At 43.8% G+C, this 17,500-nt stretch overlaps 1 protein-coding gene across 3 annotated transcripts in view; it reads right to left on the minus strand.

Annotated features, from left to right (window-relative positions):
- The window catches only part of LOC147017419 (angiopoietin-2-like), a 280,361-nt gene that overhangs the window by 7,268 nt on the left and 255,593 nt on the right, over positions 1-17,500 (minus strand). For all 3 annotated transcript variants that reach the window (XM_085847066.1, XM_085847065.1, XM_085847064.1), the window contains 2 exons: positions 16,372-16,538; positions 5,435-5,565 (listed from right to left, as the gene is read on the minus strand). In XM_085847066.1, coding sequence (XP_085703192.1) covers positions 5,435-5,565; positions 16,372-16,538 — 298 coding nt within the window. The remainder of the gene's footprint in view (positions 1-5,434; positions 5,566-16,371; positions 16,539-17,500) is intronic.

Raw genomic sequence — 17,500 nt, forward strand, 5'->3', positions numbered from 1 at the left:
GGAAGGCTTGCAAAAGCCTGCTTTCGGAACTGTAAAAATAGGAAGGGAAGAAATCCGATCAGAGTACAGTGTATAACAAAGAACACCACATAGTGGGGGTGTAAAGGGTTTCAAATCCCATTAGTAATGCCAAAACAATCACTTCGAACGGTTTTATTCCCTATTTTTAAAGGGTCTAGCAATACCGGGGTTGGCACGTTAGCGTTCACATCTGAATCCCTAGCTCATGATTCAAACAAACCCAGGTTCAAATACCATATCTCTTGTGCCATGTGTGTTATCTGTTGTGCAGTAATTTCATGTAAAAATACACTGTTGCCTCCTTATATCTTTGTCCTTCATGTGATTTATGTATGAGCTCCACTACAAGCCTTAGAATATTTGATTCATCTTCTACTACTCCTACTACTCCGACTACTTCTACTCCGAATACTTCTTATTTAAGGCTTCAATTATTCCAACCTTCTTGTATGGAGGCCGGGGATGTTTTTGGAGAGGCTTTCACGAACTGATTGGCCCGACCTGACATTCCAGTGAAAGCGATTTAGGCAGGAATTTAGAATGACACCGCGTGTACGAAGCAAAAAGCTGGGTAAGCAATTGGCTCACTTTGTCTGTCTGTCTGTATGTATGTCTACAGACATCAGTTTATGATCAAGAGGTACTTAATTTCAATGGAACGTTACATATTGAACACTGCAGAACACGAAGCGGAACATGAATCGGAACACGAACCTGCAGTTTATCAGTACTTTGGCTCTGAATTTGGCAAATTGTATGGAATCTCATTCTGATCTCACATGTGCAGAGAAGAGTAAGGTAACTTTATTACTCTGTCTGTCTGGCAGTCAAACAAAATTGAAAATCATTCCGAACAGGAAACTTACTATTTTTAGTGACTTCATAAAGGACACAAACAAGAGCCATGAATTAATTAATGTAACATGATAAATAAGGTGGTGTAAAAGATGCTGCATCAAAAGCAATAAACTTTCAATTTTTTTTCTTTCCCTACAGCCTTTAAATTTTTTATTTTATTTAAATTGAATGATATACTTGAACACTAGAATACAAATAGACTTTTTGGCACTTTCAAAAACCTTCCGTTTTGCAGTACTTGGACATAATATTACGTCATTTTACACAATTTCCACCAATGAAATTTTCTGTTCGCACTCTCAGTGTTGGGGAATATCGAGATTCAAACAAAATGGCGGCCCAATAACTAAGAGTTTAAAAGACCCTTCCCATTCCCTTTTCTCTCAAGATTGCGCAGGGTAAGGTGTTCTAGAAACTCTCTAGGTTATTCATTGCGTGGCGATAGCTCATCTATAGCTCTTCTTCAAACACACCATGGGATCTTTAATGTTCTTCAACTAATCCTATCAGACGGAACACCCGGCTTCACGTCTATCCGAGGGATGGTGCACCTTGTGATGCAACACCTGACATGCAAAGCACCATTCTGACAGCTTATAGTCAGGTCAGGAATCAAACCTAGATGAGAGATCTCGAAGGTATAAAGTGTTGCACTTTTACACCATCCTGTACGACAGGCCTTGCATTAATGTAAAAAAGAGAAAATCTATACACACACGACCCAGGCTCTTTCTTTGCATATCCAATTAAGGGTGAGCAATATCAACCAATGGCAGACAAACGTACACATGCTGTTGTCATTCCATGGTAAAACTAAAGAATTCCTTTTCAGAAGTCGTAGCATGCATTCCAGCTTTCCAAGAAGAATACTGTGCAATGTGCCTCGGCCTCAACCTTGTTTCATGATCCCAACAATAGGCGAAGGACGTTTCGCATTGTTTCTCACCTGTCGCTTTTAACACAAGGCACTTCTACACCTGAGAATCCCAACTTTGAGAACACAAATGCCACTTGGACAGCACGAGTTGCTGCCGATATCGTTTTTGTGCCCTTGCTAAGTGTCACCAAAGTTTGTGATTGGTCACTTCGAGGAATTGCAATTAGATCCCAAACCTGGCACAACTCCAACATTCTAACACATGGAGCCAAGTACAATCTCTGACACCAGAGGAACACCCGTGCTGCGCACATCTGATGTGCTTTATCGGCTTGCTGTCTTAGCGCGAGCAAGCACTGCGACCCATTTGTTATGGAAGGACGAAGCAGACATTCGTGTGCTGTGACTTGGGCCTAGTTCTGAACTGGCACAGCAAGGCCACTCTTTAATTAAAATGTACACATGACACATTGCGCCTGACTCTTAATAGATGTGTTTTCTGCTCGGTCAGCTTCTCCATTCATCCTGGCCTTTCTTGCCTGCCCCTGTGGAACTGGCTTGGCCAAGTTCAGCAGCGGGCAGGTAGCCAGGCAAACAGACTTGGAAGGTGAGTTACCTTCCGTTTTTGTTTCGCTACAGTTCCATTTCTGGGTCAACTACCTGTTTCCGTGAAGTATTTAATCTTTGATGGACTGTATTTGTTGTTTAGTGTATTATGAGGGTAAGTTCTTGTAAAATTTATACTTTTAAATAGTTACATGTGGACCACAAATCATCTATAAATTTGGCACATACACATGATAGCAGTCGTCTGCTGGATGACTTACTTGCAAAAACACCTCCAGTTGTACCAATGTGTACTCAAAGCAAAATGGCGGCCGACTGTGTAAGTGCCCCAAGGGAGCCTCAGTGAAAAGGTGCTTTGGACCACCGAAGAGGTTACATTTCCCCCAAAATTCATTGCAGATTGGCAACACTGTTCGGCAAGGATGCTACGACGTGCAAAACGTACGCCTTAAAACCATAGTTCGATTAGGGTGTCATCAAGCCAGGAATGAGTGAACTCTTTATGAAAGAGTTCAACTCATGTGGTTTTAAGAAATGCTTAATATATTAAATGACCGTTTTTACAGCCATTTTTCCCTGCTGTGCAGGGGTTGGGCTTTTTCTTGAGGCAATGTTTTATGGCCGGATGCCCTTCCTGACGCCAACCCTGGTCGCCTCTTACGACACACAGGGATATGGTACACCTATTCTAACCGGGGCATACACCGGGACCAGTACACTGGTACTCATTTCGACGACCTCTGAAGGATGACAGGCTGAGTCAACCCCCTGGTGTTAATTCAGCAGCCAACGGGGCTTGAACTCAGGACCCTGGGATCCCAAGCCACCACCCTAACCACGAAGCCAACACCAGGCTTAAATGCTTAATATATTGAAAACAAAAAAAAAGTGGGTATGTCATGAGCACCCAACATCACACGTTTTTCATCTGTTGGTAAATAAAGCTAAATTACTTTTTATACATTTACAATAATATGTGAATTTCCACCGAACATCCAGTGGATTAATATCCCAGGTCACTTCTCATGTACTTCCGTTATGATGGATTGATTATCCTCAGGTTACGAGGGCTGTTTGCTAAGAGGTGGACAGTCTTCCCATTGTCATTAATCTTCAAATAGAAACCACTTTTGTGGTTGTAATACTACATTTTAATTTCTTTATTATGCTTTGTTATTTAACTTTTATCGATATTACTGAAGTGTATTTTTTCATTGCCACCATGAAGCAACCTCAAAGCAATCTAAAAGGCCAATTGTCCTTCGACCTTTAGACGGGGCTCAGAAGTTTTTGCTTTTTCATGTACTTTGCATCTGCTGGGTCTATTCAGTCCGAAAGTACAAGTAAGATCTCCCCTGCCTGTGCTCGCTTGGCTCTGCCATAAGCAGCGGGAATGCAAGTGCCCTCTTTTGGTGAGTGGTTTAAATCAGGCCGAAATAAACAGCCTTGTGACAGGCCATCTACAAACATCGATGGAGTGATCGCACATGTTACAGAGGACTGCCACATAATTATGAGCAATATTCTGCTGAAGAATTGCCCATTAGTGTTGGGAGCATGGAATCAGGGTGTATCTTTCACTCAAACCACGTGTGTGTGTGTGTGTGTGTGTGTGTGTGTGTGTGTGTGTGTGTGTGTGTGTGTGTGTGTGTGTGTGTGTGTGTGTGTGTGTGTGTACCACTACATGGCCAAAAGTATGTGGACACCTACTTGTCCAACATCTCATTCCAAAATCATGGGCATTAACATGGAGTTGGTCTCCGCTCCCCCCCTCCCTTGCTGCTAAAACAGCCTCCTCTCTTCTGGCAAGGCTTTCCACGAGATGTTGGAACATTGCTGTGGGGATTTGCTTCCATTCAGCCACAAGAGCATTAGTGAGGCCAGGCACTGATGCTGGGCGATTCGGTCTGCCTCGCAGTCGGCGTTCCAATTCATCCCAAAGGTGTTCGATGGGGTTGAGGTCAGGGCTCTGTGCAGGCGAGTCAAGTTCTTCCACATCGATCTCGACAAACCATTTCTATATGGACCTCGCTTTATGCACAGGGGCATTGTCATGCTGAAACAGGAAAGGGCCTTCCACAAACTGTTGCCACAAAGTTTGAAGCACAGAATCGTCTAAAATATCATTGTATGCTGTAGTGTTAAGATTTCCCTTCAGTGCAACTAAGGGGCCGAGCGTGAACAATGAAAAACAGTCCCAGACCATCATTCCTCCTCCACCAAACTTTACAGTTGACACTTTGCATTGGAGCAGGTAGCGTTCCCCTGGCATCCGCCAAACTTAGATTTGTCCGTCGGACTGCCAGACGGTGAAGCGTGATTCATCACTCCAGAGAATGCATTTTCACTGCTCCAGAGACCAATGGTGGTGAACTTTACACCACTCCAGCCGACGCCTGGCATTGTGCATGGTGATCTTAGGCTTGCGTGCGGCTACTCGGCCTGGAAACCCATTTCATGATGCTCTCAACAAACAGTCATTGTGCTGATGCTGCTTGCAGAGTCAGTTTGGAACTCAGTCGTGAGTGTGCAACCGCCAGCAGATGAATTTTCCGCATGATGTGCTTCAGCACTCAGCGATCCCAGTGTGAGCTTGTGTGGCCTACCACTTCGTGGCTGAGCTGTTGTTGCTCCTAGACGTTTCCACTTCATAATAACAGCACTTACAGTTAACCTGGGCAGCTCTATCAGGGCAGAAATTTGATGAAGTGACTTGTTGGAAAGGTGGCATCCTGTGACGGTGCCACGTTGAAAGTCACTGAGCTCTTCAGTCCGGCTCATTCTACTGGCAATGTTTGTCCACGGAGATTGCATGGCTGTGTGCTTGATTTTATACACCTGTCAGCAATGGGTGTGGCTGAAATAGCCGAATCCACTAATTAGAAGTGGTATACACACACTACATGGCCAAAGGAATGTGGACAACATGTATAATGTGTATATATATATATATATATATATATATATATATATATATATATATATATATATATATATATATATATATATATATATATATATATATATATACACACACACACACACACACACACACACACACACACACAACTTATTTTTGAAAAACTGCTGAAGTAAGTTCCATAATCTCACCTCCGGTGGCCATGAGAGAACAGCGGCATGCACAGTTGTCATGGTCTGAGTCCAGTGTGCTGAAATCTAGGCCGCTCTGGCCAAGACTACTAAACCGACCAGCTGTTCCACCGAAGCCTTTAATCATGAGCCTGTAAAAGGGGTGTGGAACAGATACAAAGAGCAAGACTCAAGATCAAAAGTCATTCTGCATGACATGTTCCTAAGCATCGGTATAACTTTGCAATGATAGTTTAATTAATATGTTGATGTCATCGGAGGTAAGTGAAACAATGTTGTTAAAGTTCAGGTTCTGAGATTGCTCAAGGTAATGAAATAATTGCACACCATGAGACTGACAGGGTAGTTCGGATGACGTGTACTCACCTGTGATGTCTCTAGCCTGAGTTCCATTCAGTACCCTGCTATAAAGGTATCACCATGGTGCTTCCTATACAAGGGAGTTGCAGCGCTGAGTATCCCATCCTTCGGAGAGAACATTAAGCCGGGTGTCTCTTATTTTAGAAATTACTTTTGGACGTTAAAGTTCCCATGGTACCCTTCAAAAAGTAAATTAGACCATCATGTTCCACTACCATGGCCAAATTCTAAATTCCTGCAATGGTCTTTTGGGGAGAGAAAGGAGGGGGGTGGGGTCACTACACCTGTGGCATAGCTGCATCCCTCATAATCGGTGCAAAACTGGAACCAGGTGCAGAATATACAAGGAGACCTGCACAATTTGTGGCATAGTAATGAAAGGATATATGCTAAGCAATGTGGTGTGATCTCATGTAGGAGGCTCACATATGGCACCCAGTGGAGCTGCCGCAGCTGTTATAGACAAAAAATTCTAAACAGGGCAAGATGAATGAGGCAAGGCAACAGTCTAAGGAAATTTACAAGCCCTACATTCCACCCTTCCAAATAATTTAGACATTGATTGGATTATTAGCACAAAGCCAGCCTACTCAGGCAAAAGATACCACGAGACTTTTTACATTCACATTGTAGACAAGATAGCTGGGCTTCATGTCCCGAATGAAATATGGAGTTTCATGAAGGAATCCCCTCTGCTCGACATGTATCAAATGACAGCTTAGAAATTGATTTCAAACTGCTGTTTGTGTGTGTCTAAAGCAGGGGTCACATCGACAATCACTTATATAATCCATAGTAACTATTCTGGACCATTTCTCCAGAATTTTGATCTGTGAAAACATTTTGGCATTCAGAAGAAAATATTTCATACTGGCCAGTCGACAGGTGAATCATTACGAAAAAATGTGTCTGTTTCTTTTGCCAAGAAAATTGGGCAGACCGCGTCCTCAGATAGTGAGCCACACCGTCAATTCGTGAGACACGTGATCAGCAGGTCCTGCTTCCAAACAAGTGTGCTGTTTTCACACAGACTTACCCGGTACTACATACCAATCCATAGTTCTGGACAGATTAACTAGTCCGAAACGTTGACCGACAAACTCGAAAGGAAAAATATACAGAAAACGAGAATGGCACTCAGTGGAATGCATACCTCCACCAGACTGAACTGATTAGGTTTTGTAGCTCACTGATAGGCCAGATCTGCATCCGTACCTTCATAAAAATCGAACCAATTCGTCCTTGTCACACACCCAAACATGTCCACCAAGTTTCTTCCGAATCTGTCCACAACTTTTTGAGATATTCTACTCACAGCCAAACACACTGACAAACACACACAATAAATATGTCACGCAGAACACGATACTTGTGAAATCCATAAAACAAATTTTACCTCAAAAATAATTGTTGGTTGAATTCAATGACCAAATATAGAACTCCTCTTCAAATCCCAAGTCAATTGGATGAAAATTGAGGATTTTAGAAATTCAGCCTATGTTGACCTTTTGGCCTACGTTGACCTCAAATATAATTGTTGGTTGAATTCAGTGACCTGATCTGCAACTCCTCTTCAAATTTCAAGTCAATGGGATGAAAATTGAGGATTTTAATAATTCCACCTAAGTTGTTGACCTTTCACTTATGTTGACTTTTTGGTCGATGTTGACCTCAAAAATAATTGGCTCGTTGAATTTAGCGACCTGAAATATAAATCAGCTTCAAATTTCAAGTCAATCGGATGAAAATTGAGGATTTTAGAAAGACAACCTAACTTGTTGACCTTTGGCCTTTGTTTTAATTTTTATATTTTTGTATACCTTGTCGAGACTCATATGAAAGCTTACACACAACACACAGCAAGGGGGGCATGAGACAAGAGGCATGGGAGAGGGAAGGACAAAACAGTGGGGAACAGAGATATTAGGAGATCTGTGGAAGGGAGAGGGATGGGGCGGGGAACATGGGGTATATAAGATGGACATTACTGGGACTTTCAGGAAGGAAAGCAGTGAATTTGAAGGAGGTGGGTTAGGGGTGGATTAACGGGGGTAGAAAAGATCGAGGTTTTGGATGGGGGAAGATAAGAGGTAATGGTGAACTGTTGTTTTGAAGTCCAGGAGGGAAGAATGGGATTGAAGACAGTGTGGGAGTTTATTCCAAAGGTGGGGAAAAAGAGGAATGAAAGAGTGAAGGTGAGCAGTGATTCGTGATTTTCATAGTTTTAGCAGAAGGGGGATGTAGCGGACATTGAGCGCACTGCAGAAATATGGTGGGGACATAAAACAGACAGAGCAGGGGGGGGGGAGGGCAGACTGAAGATGAGATGGTAGAAGAGAGAAAGACCACCGACCTGCCTGCGGTGAGAGAGTGAGAGGCCCAAAGACTCAGCCTCACCACAGGAGATACCAATGATCCGAAATACCTTGGTTTCCACAGCGTGAAGCCGAGAAAGGTGAGAAGCAGGAGCACCAGCCCAGAGAGCAGTACTCCATCAGGCTGTGGATGAAAGCTTTGTACGTGATCAGGAGCTCAGGTTTGCCGAGGAAGGACTTTGTACGAGGGAGAATTTCAAGTCAGCGACGGACTTTTGAGGCCAGGTTGGAAATATGGATTTCCCAGGAAACATCATGGCAGCTAGTGAGACACAGAAACTTAAATGAAAGGACTTCTTGCAGAGGATTGTTGACAAAGTAGATGGGGGTGGGGGGGGGGAGGGTCCAAACTGTCCTTTCGGAGAGACATAGTGAGAGTGTGAGATTTGTCAGGATTTTTTGTTGTTGTTGTTGTTGTTGTATACCTTGTCGAGGCTCGTATGAGAGCTAACACACAACGCACATCAAGGGGGGCATGAGACAGGAGGGGAGGGAGTGGGAAGGACAAAATAGTGGGGAACAAAGACATTTGGAGATCTGTGGAAGGGAGAGGGATGGGACGGGGAACATGGGGACCTTCAGGAAGGAAAGCAGGGAATTTGAAGGAGGTGGGCTTGGGTGGATTATCGGGGGTAGAAAAGATCGAGGATTTGGATGCGGGATGATAAGAGGTGGTGGTGAACAGCTGTTTTGAAGGCCTGGAGGGAAGAATGGGAATGAATAGAGTGATGGAGTTTATTCCAAAGGCGGGAAAAAAGAGGAATGAAAGAGTGAAGGTGAGCAGTGATTCGTGATTTTGGTAGTTTTACCAGAAGGGGGTTGTTGGCGGACCTTGAGCGCCCTGCGGAAATGTGGTGGGGACAAATTGCAGAGAGAGCAGGGGGGAGGGGTGAGGCTGGAGAGGAGATGGTAGAAGACAGAAAGACCACCGACCAACCTGCGGTGATTGAGTGAGAGGCCCCAAGACTCAGCCTCATTGCGGGAGATGCCAATGATCCGAAATGCCTTGGTTTCTACAGCGTGAAGCCGAGAAAGGTGGGAGGCAGGAGCACCAGCCCAGAGGGGAGAGCAGTACTCCATCAGGCTGTGTACAAAAGCTTTGTAGGTGGTCAGGAGCTCAGGTGGGCCGAGGAAGGACCTTGCACGATGGAGGATTCCCAGTCGGTGACTGGCTTTGGAGGCGAAGTTTGAAATGTGGCTTTCCCAGGAAAGGTCATGGCAGATAGTGAGACCCAGAAGCTTGAGACCCGGAAGGATTGAAAGGCATGTTCCACATGTTGGACCAGTTTGTGATTTTAGCCATATCTGCAGAGAGAAAAGAAGCTGCTGCTTGTCGGTCTGAGGGATGACACATGGTACGACAGAGGGTGGAGTGATCAGCAAAGAGATAAAGAGGATTTTTCAGAGAGTCGGAGAGATCATTGATGAAAACCAGGAAAAAAGGGCCCAGAACGCTGCCTTGAGGCACTCCAGCCTGGACAGGAAGAGGGAATGAAAGAACTCCATTTAGGGCCACACGTTGGCTGCGACAGGGGAGAAAGTTTGCGAGCCGTGACTGGAGATGGCCTTGGATACCATAGGAAGTGAGTATGGTGATCAGGGGAGCGTGCCAGACCATGTAAAAAGCATGTGATATGTCTTGAGATATGGCTCTGATTTCATGTCTGGCATTGAGGACCTCCATCCATTGTTGGGAGAGCAGAAGCAGCATATCCAGGGTAGAGTGACCTGGTGTGAAACCCAATTGATGATCGGAAATAAAACCATTGGAGAAGAGGAAGGATTTAATGTCTGAAGTGATGATTGATTCCATAACCTTGCCAATGATTGGGAGAAGGCTGATTGGTCTGTAGTTGCAGGAATGTGTTTTTGCACCTTTTTATGCAGGGCAGTAATGTTTGCTGATTTCTAAGCATATGGCAGATGACCTTGAGCAAATGAGAGGGTGAATAGAACAGAGAGAGGGTGAGCAAGAGCAGCAGAGCAGGTTTTTAGGACACGTGGGCTGATGCCGTGTGGACCGGTTGCAGAATCTGAGTCGAGGTTTGACAGCAAGCTCTCCACTTTCTCAGAAGAAAAGGACACAGAGTCCAACGACAGTTGGGTGCGACTGGGTAAGGTTGGTACAGAAAGCGATGTGTTTTGGACACAAGATTTAGATGCAAACACCGAATGTTGATCTTTTTGTCTAAGTTGACCTAAACAAAATAGGAGGTTGAATTCATTAACCAAATATGCAACTCCTCTTAAAATTTCAAGTCAATTGGATGAAAATTGATAATTTTATAAATTGGCCGATGTTGACCTTTTGGCCGATGAGGACATCAAAATAATTGAGTCGTTGAATTCAGTGACCTGAAATATAAATACTCTTCAAATTTCAAGTTTATCGGATGAAAATTGAGCATTCTAGATATACCACCTAACTTGTTGACCTTTGGCCGATGTTGGTTGACCTTTTGACCTCAAAAACAATCGACTCTTGCTTACGACGAACTCTACCATGTTGTGAAGTTTCGTGAAGATCGTTTTAAATTGTGACCTCGAGGCGATAAACATAAAAACAAACAAACAGAATGGCACATGCAACCAACCAATATACTTTGAAATAATCCTCGATTTTTGCAAGTAACAAACAGGCAAACAAACAAATAAAGGTGAGAACATCGCTGCCATCCACCTTCAGTGGCGCAGGTAGTAACCATTGTTCTAGTAAAGTTGAACTTGTTTGATCCGAAAGCAAAAGGAATGTTGAAATAAATGTATCGTAATTTGATCTGCATTCATATAATACACTACTCTGAATACTACTACAACTACTACTACAACTGTGACGGCCTCAATTATTACCACCTCATTGTGGGGTCACCTAGGGAAAGTTTTTGGCCCAAGTCGTTGACAAACCAGCTGGCCAGGGCTGACATTCGACTAAAAGTGATCTCGGTATGAATTTGTCATTTCTTCCCTGGTTCCAAAGATAACTCACCTCCATCCATCCATCGGACCATGCTCTATGCAGAGCGTTGGTGCTGCCTTAGCAGTCTCCTTGGCTATTGGGCACAATCCTGGATGGGTCACCACTCCGACACAGGATACCAGCAAGCTGGTACTGATCTTGTGAACCTCGAAAGGATGACAGGCTGAGTCAACCCCACCTGGTATTAATTCAACAGCCAAGCAGGATTTGAACTCAGGACCCTAGGATCCCAAGCCCACCAACATAACCATTAAGCCAACCATCCATCCATTAGGACCATACTCTGTGCAGAGCGTTGGTGCCGCCGAAGCAGTCTCCTTGGCTATTGGGAACAATCCTGGATGGGTCGCCACTCCGACACAGTATACCAGCATGCTGGCACTCATTTTGCCGACCTCGGAAGGATGACAGGCAGAGTCAACCCCACCTGGTGTTAATTCAACAGCTGAGCGGGATTTGAACTCAGGACCCTCGGATCCCAAGCCCACTACCTTAACCATTAAGCCAACACCAGGCATATAACTAGCCTACAATTCACCAAAGTCACCATGTAAACTTCAATTCCACCAATCAATGAATGCAGACACCCAGTTTCCTGTCCAGCGGAAGGGCGGCACCCTGCCTGCGAAGCACAAATCCGACAGTTTATAGTCAGGTCGAGAATCGAACCAGGACTAGACAGCTTCAAGGTAAGTGCACAGGTACCTCATGTAACTGTAATACCCAATCAGACTGTCCATAAGACACACTGCACGACATCAAACAAGTTGTACATGAGTATTTATGGTTGTGTTATCCACTACTTTGACTGTGCTCTTGATGGAGAGGAAAAACGATGTAGTCTGTGTAGCCCTGCTGAATGACACAACTACTTAGCTCAGACGAGCATGCCTGGAGGCGCCACCCGAACAGCTAACACAGCGCATACAGATTGTTAGTGCTGAGAAAACCCAGAAGGCTTTTTATTTTATTTTTTAGGTGTGAGTCAATTCTCTCCAGGGTTATTGTGTTCCTGCGATGTCCACTGTGTCATTAGAAACCGACGTTGTGATGAGCGTGAAACAAATGGCATTTGTTTTGGGGAGATTGATCAAACATTTGGCATCCTGCTCGGGTGAAGCCCTGCTGACAGAAATAAATAAAACAATCCCCTGGCAAGTTTAAAATGCCAATTAATTCAAAGGATACATTAAAGTTTGTGTGAGCTCACTTGTTGGATGCCAGCTGATGTGTGTAAAGACTGACAGCAGAACGCGTGTCAAGAAAGACTGACGAATGGTCTGCAGTTTGGGTTTCATTTCTTAATGAGGGTGGATGTGAGTTTAAAACACCATCCTGGTGTTTCTGCAGGTTGGTTGTGGCGTCGTAGGATATGCCAGAGGGGACACGTAGTCGACCGTTGCCTTTGCTCGCATTTGGTTTTTGTGAGCGTTAAAGATTGCTCTTCTTATTCTTTCCTCTGCAGCACATAGCTGCAGGCAGCATCATTTGTTGCTGGAGGCACAGCTGTGCCGCCGAGTCAGTGCCCCCCCCCCCCCCCCGTTGGTCAGAGCGAGAATTTGGAATTTGGCCAGGGTGCCGGCGATAGCTCACCTACTCTTTACAGATCTCTCAGCGCAGTCGGACATCGTGTGCCGGTATCCCTATTCAATTCCAAAATCCTGCTTCATGGTCCACAGAATTGCTTGACTGCGGTCGTTACCGTCTCCCTGTTCCACTGGGATGTGGTGAGTGATACTAGGACAATGGTTCCATGACTGTGACTGCAGCGACTGAGAACCTTCTGGAGAAGTATTCACTCGTCAGTGTTTGAGTGGAGTGCCAACATAGTGGGTACTCAAAAAAGTCGGTGCATGGATTAAAGATTGGCATGACGAGAGTGTTATGGTCGCACGTACGTATCGGAGGCTTTCGAGGATTAATCGGAAGGCAGATTATATTCAGAGCTAAACACTTGGGTTCTCTAATCGTGACAATGAAAATGGGAGTAAGAGCAAAACACTCTCAAGCTTCCCTGCAGAAGCCAATATTAACATTACGGATTCCTTCCTTCCAAATAGCAGCTGAATGACTTGATTGACAAGTCTATTTAGCGGCTGAGAAAGGTTTTTATTCCCATGCCGTGAAAAACGTTTTTAAAAAGCTTTTGTGAACATAATCTTTGCTGCTCGAAACGTCCAAAACAAACGTATTTTGCAGGTGTCATTTTCTCAGAATGAGGTTTTTGTTAAAATGTTGCTGACTGTTCGAAGAAGGGAAGAAGGCTTGGAAAGAAACGAAGTCACAAGTGGAGGGATAAAAACGTTCTCAGAAGTCAGAACGAGATACTCAGAAAGGTCTGAGAAACGTCCACGCTCTATTTTTAAAATGTACAACCGTATATAGTTTGTGAGGAAGTATTTTCCTGTGTTGGGATTATGTAAAAACAATTATAAGTGTGAAGCTATTGAGAAAGAGGACAAACAAACTCAGAGTGAGGGATTTAAACAAGCCTGCAGTTTCTACAACTACTTCCCTGCCATTAGTCGCCATATCCTGATGGAGCAGAGATATTTGCGAGATTACCAAAGTAAACAATCCCTAAAAGTACGTAGACAAGCCTGAATATTTCAGTAGTAGTCTTGGATATGCGTTCTGTATTGAGAAACATTTTTATGTAAAAAAGATGGAAAAGGTAAAATAAACTGTGACAAACCTGAATTCATGAAATTGAGCCCAAAGATCAATGGACATGGTCATGCCAAGCCACAAATAGCTTTTCAAAGCATGACACAGGAACCTTAGCCTTGCGCCAAAAAGCATGGTCAGTCATATAAAATAACCTCCACAACCTTGCCCTAAGGTCATACAAAATAACCTACACACCCTGGGCCGAAGGTCATACAAAATAACCTATACACGCTAGGACTTAGGTTAAAAAAAACCTATACACGCTGGCCCTTAGGTTAAAAAAATAACCCATACACCTTGGCCCTTAGGTTAAAAAAAAAAACCTATACATGCTGGCCCTTAGGTTAAAAAAAACCCATACACCCTGGCCCAAAGGTCATGCACAATAACCGACACACCCTGGCTCTAAGGTCATACAAAATAACCTATACATCCTGGCCTGAAGGTCATACACAATAATCCATACACCCTGGCTCTCAGGTCATACAAAATAACCTGTACACCCTGACCCGAATATCATACAAAATCATCAATACATCCTGGCCCAAAGGTCACACAAAATAACCTACACATGCTGGCCCTAAGGTCATACAAAATAACATACACCCTGGGCCTAAGATCTAACAAAATAACCTATACATCCTGTCCCTAAGATCATACAAATTAACCTATACACGCTGGCCCTTAGGTTAAAAAAAACCTATACACGCTGGCCCTTAGGTTTAAAAAAAATAACCCATACACCCTGGCCCAAAGGTCATGCACAATAACATATACACCCTGGCCCTAAGGTCATACAAAATAACCTACACACCCTGGCCCTAAGGTCATACAAAATAACCTACACACCCTGGCCCTAAGGTCATACAAAATAACCTACACACCCTGGCCCTAAGGTCATACAAAATAACCTATACATGCTGGCCCGAAGGACAAACAAAATAACTGACAGTTCATGGCCTGAAGGTCATACAAAATCATCGATACACCCTGGCCCTAAGGACAAACAAAATAACCTATACATCCTCACCCTAAGGACATACAAAATAAGCCATACATCCTGGCCCTAAGGTCATACAAAATAACCCATACACCCTGGCCCTAAGGACATACAAAATAACCTATACATCCTCACCCTAAGGACATACAAAATAACCTATACATCCTGGCCCTAAGGACATACAAAATATGCCATACATCCTGGTCCTAAGGTCATACACAATAACCTATAGATCTGGCCCTAAGGACAGAAAAAATAAGCTATACATCCTGGCCCTAAGGTCATACAAAATAACCCATACACCCTGGCCCTAAGGACATACAAAATAACCCATACACCCTGGCCCTAAGGACATACAAAATAACCTATACATCCTCACCCTAAGGACATACAAAATATGCCATACATCCTGGCCCTAAGGTCATACACAATAACCTCAAGATCTGGCCCAAAGGTCATACAAAATAATCCATACACCCTGGCTCTCAGGTCATACAAAATAACCTATAGATCCTGGCCCTCAGGATAAACAAAATAACTGACAGATCCTGGCCTGAAGGTCATACAAAATTATCGATACACCCTGGCCCAGAGGTTAAACAAAATAACCTATTCTCCCTGGCCCTAAGGTCAAACAAAATACCCATACACCCTGGCCCTAATGTCAAACAAAATAACCTATATATCCTGTTCCTCAGATCATACACAATAACTCATTCACCCTGTCCCTAAGATAATACACAATAACCCATCAAAATGTATGATTAAACAAGCAACAGATGCGACTGCTGCATCAGTGTTGAGAAACATCTATTTATCTCAAAATGAAAGGAAAAAAAAACCCCAAATAAGTCAAATCATTACATCAAAGCTAAACGCAATTACTTTGAACCCTTCACCAAAGTACGTGTTAAGCTTATACAAACAACACAATTATCCAAACAACACAATGCACTTTGACCCTAAGGCTGGAATGCATGGCCATACAATAAACACATTAACACAAGCATCATGTCTCAAAAAGCCTCAATGTGTTTTATTTGATTATTTCAAAAAACTATATTTTATGTTTCTATGGAGAAACACCTTTTTACAGAAAAAGTATTTTAAAGAAAACCCCAAACATGAGGACAAAGCTAGTCACATGTACTTCATCCTAAACACCAAAACACACGGTCACGCAACGCTTGTCATAGCTGTCCGCACGCTCCTTGGCCCTACGACCAAACGTCATGGTCATACAAGTTCATGATGGCTGTTTCTTCTTGAATCATATTATCATCGAGGAAAAAATACACGATTAAAACGCAAGCTTGCAATGGAACCGACATCCTGAATGACATCACGTAACAGGAAATAAAAGAAGCGGATGAATTATTTGCATAGCCCAATGCATCTTCCTCGGTGGCATCATAATGGATTGATCATTTAGTGGAAAGACCACGATAAACAGGGAAGTGATACGTGTCCATGATTTGCTCCTAACATACCGGTGTGTAGTGATGATTGGAATGTAACATGTATATCTGCTGTGGAGGCTTCTTCTCAGGCTTACCTGTAGTTGAGTCGCTCGCTGGCCAGGCCAAAGCGGTCGTACAGAGAGAAAGCACGTGAACCGGCCCAGTCACTCAGCTCCACACGCAGCTGCTGAGGACGCGTTCGGCTCAGCTGGTGCACAGGTTCGTTACCGAGCCAATGCTCACCGCCAGGTTCTCCAAAGCCCTGCCAAGGAGGAGTCATGGCAGGCGTGAGAAGGTTAAGGTTGGAGTTATGGCTGGCACAGCGTCAGATAATGAGGTTAAGCTCATGGAATGGGGGAAGGGAAGTCTTAGAGAGACAGCTGGGGTAAGGGCAGAGGCAGGAAAATTGAGGAGTACGTGCAGCAGTGGCTGTGTTTACAGCAAAGACCAGAATCAGTGGTCCGTAGCGATTCCCATAGCCTTAGGGATGCAAGGCGGTGAAATTGTAATCATAATTATAATTACTCCCCATTGGAAAACTGCCTGGAAATGAGCTAATTGAACTAAACAAGTGCTTGTCCATCCACATTACATCCTCATAAACCTGGCCTGGGATTGGAACATGGCACGGCAGCCATTCAGCTGGGGCAGGGGTTTCGGGGAGATTGGTGGGGGGAGGTGGGTGGAAAGAGATCCACATTATGGGCATTCCCAGCGGCTGGATCATTATGCTAAGTTACACAAACCGCCACGATTATCAGTGTTCAACACTTCTGTTGCTCAGATACAACGCAGCAGAGGCAAAAGAAAGCAAACACCTGTAAAGGGAACAGTTCATTACTTACTGCCCTGTGCACAATTAATTTTGTTTATTTTTAACATTAATAAACTCCTTCTTTCATATCCAAGATAAAGAAAACAACTATGGTTACTTTAAACATCCCATAAAAGCGGATTGAAGAGAAGTAAAAAAAGTTATCAAAATATCACGGATGGAAAGAGAACGCAAACTCGTCTCATCATTGTCAGGTGTTTCTGCAACAGGTTGGTAACATGCGAAGCATACGAGCTGAAGAAGTTATAAACATTGAAATCAATGCAGTTCATTGATAAAAAGTGAGGTGGGTAAGAATATTGATGGAACGATGTACAGACCCCTGAGGGACACCCTTACACCATTCAAAATGGCAGCTAACTTGTTGTGTTCATCGTCAGGTGTGCAAA

Source organism: Eptatretus burgeri, chromosome 11 (assembly GCF_056783735.1).
Source record: "Eptatretus burgeri isolate ZD-2024b chromosome 11, Ebu_testis_v1, whole genome shotgun sequence".
Lineage (NCBI taxonomy): Eukaryota > Metazoa > Chordata > Myxini > Myxiniformes > Myxinidae > Eptatretus > Eptatretus burgeri.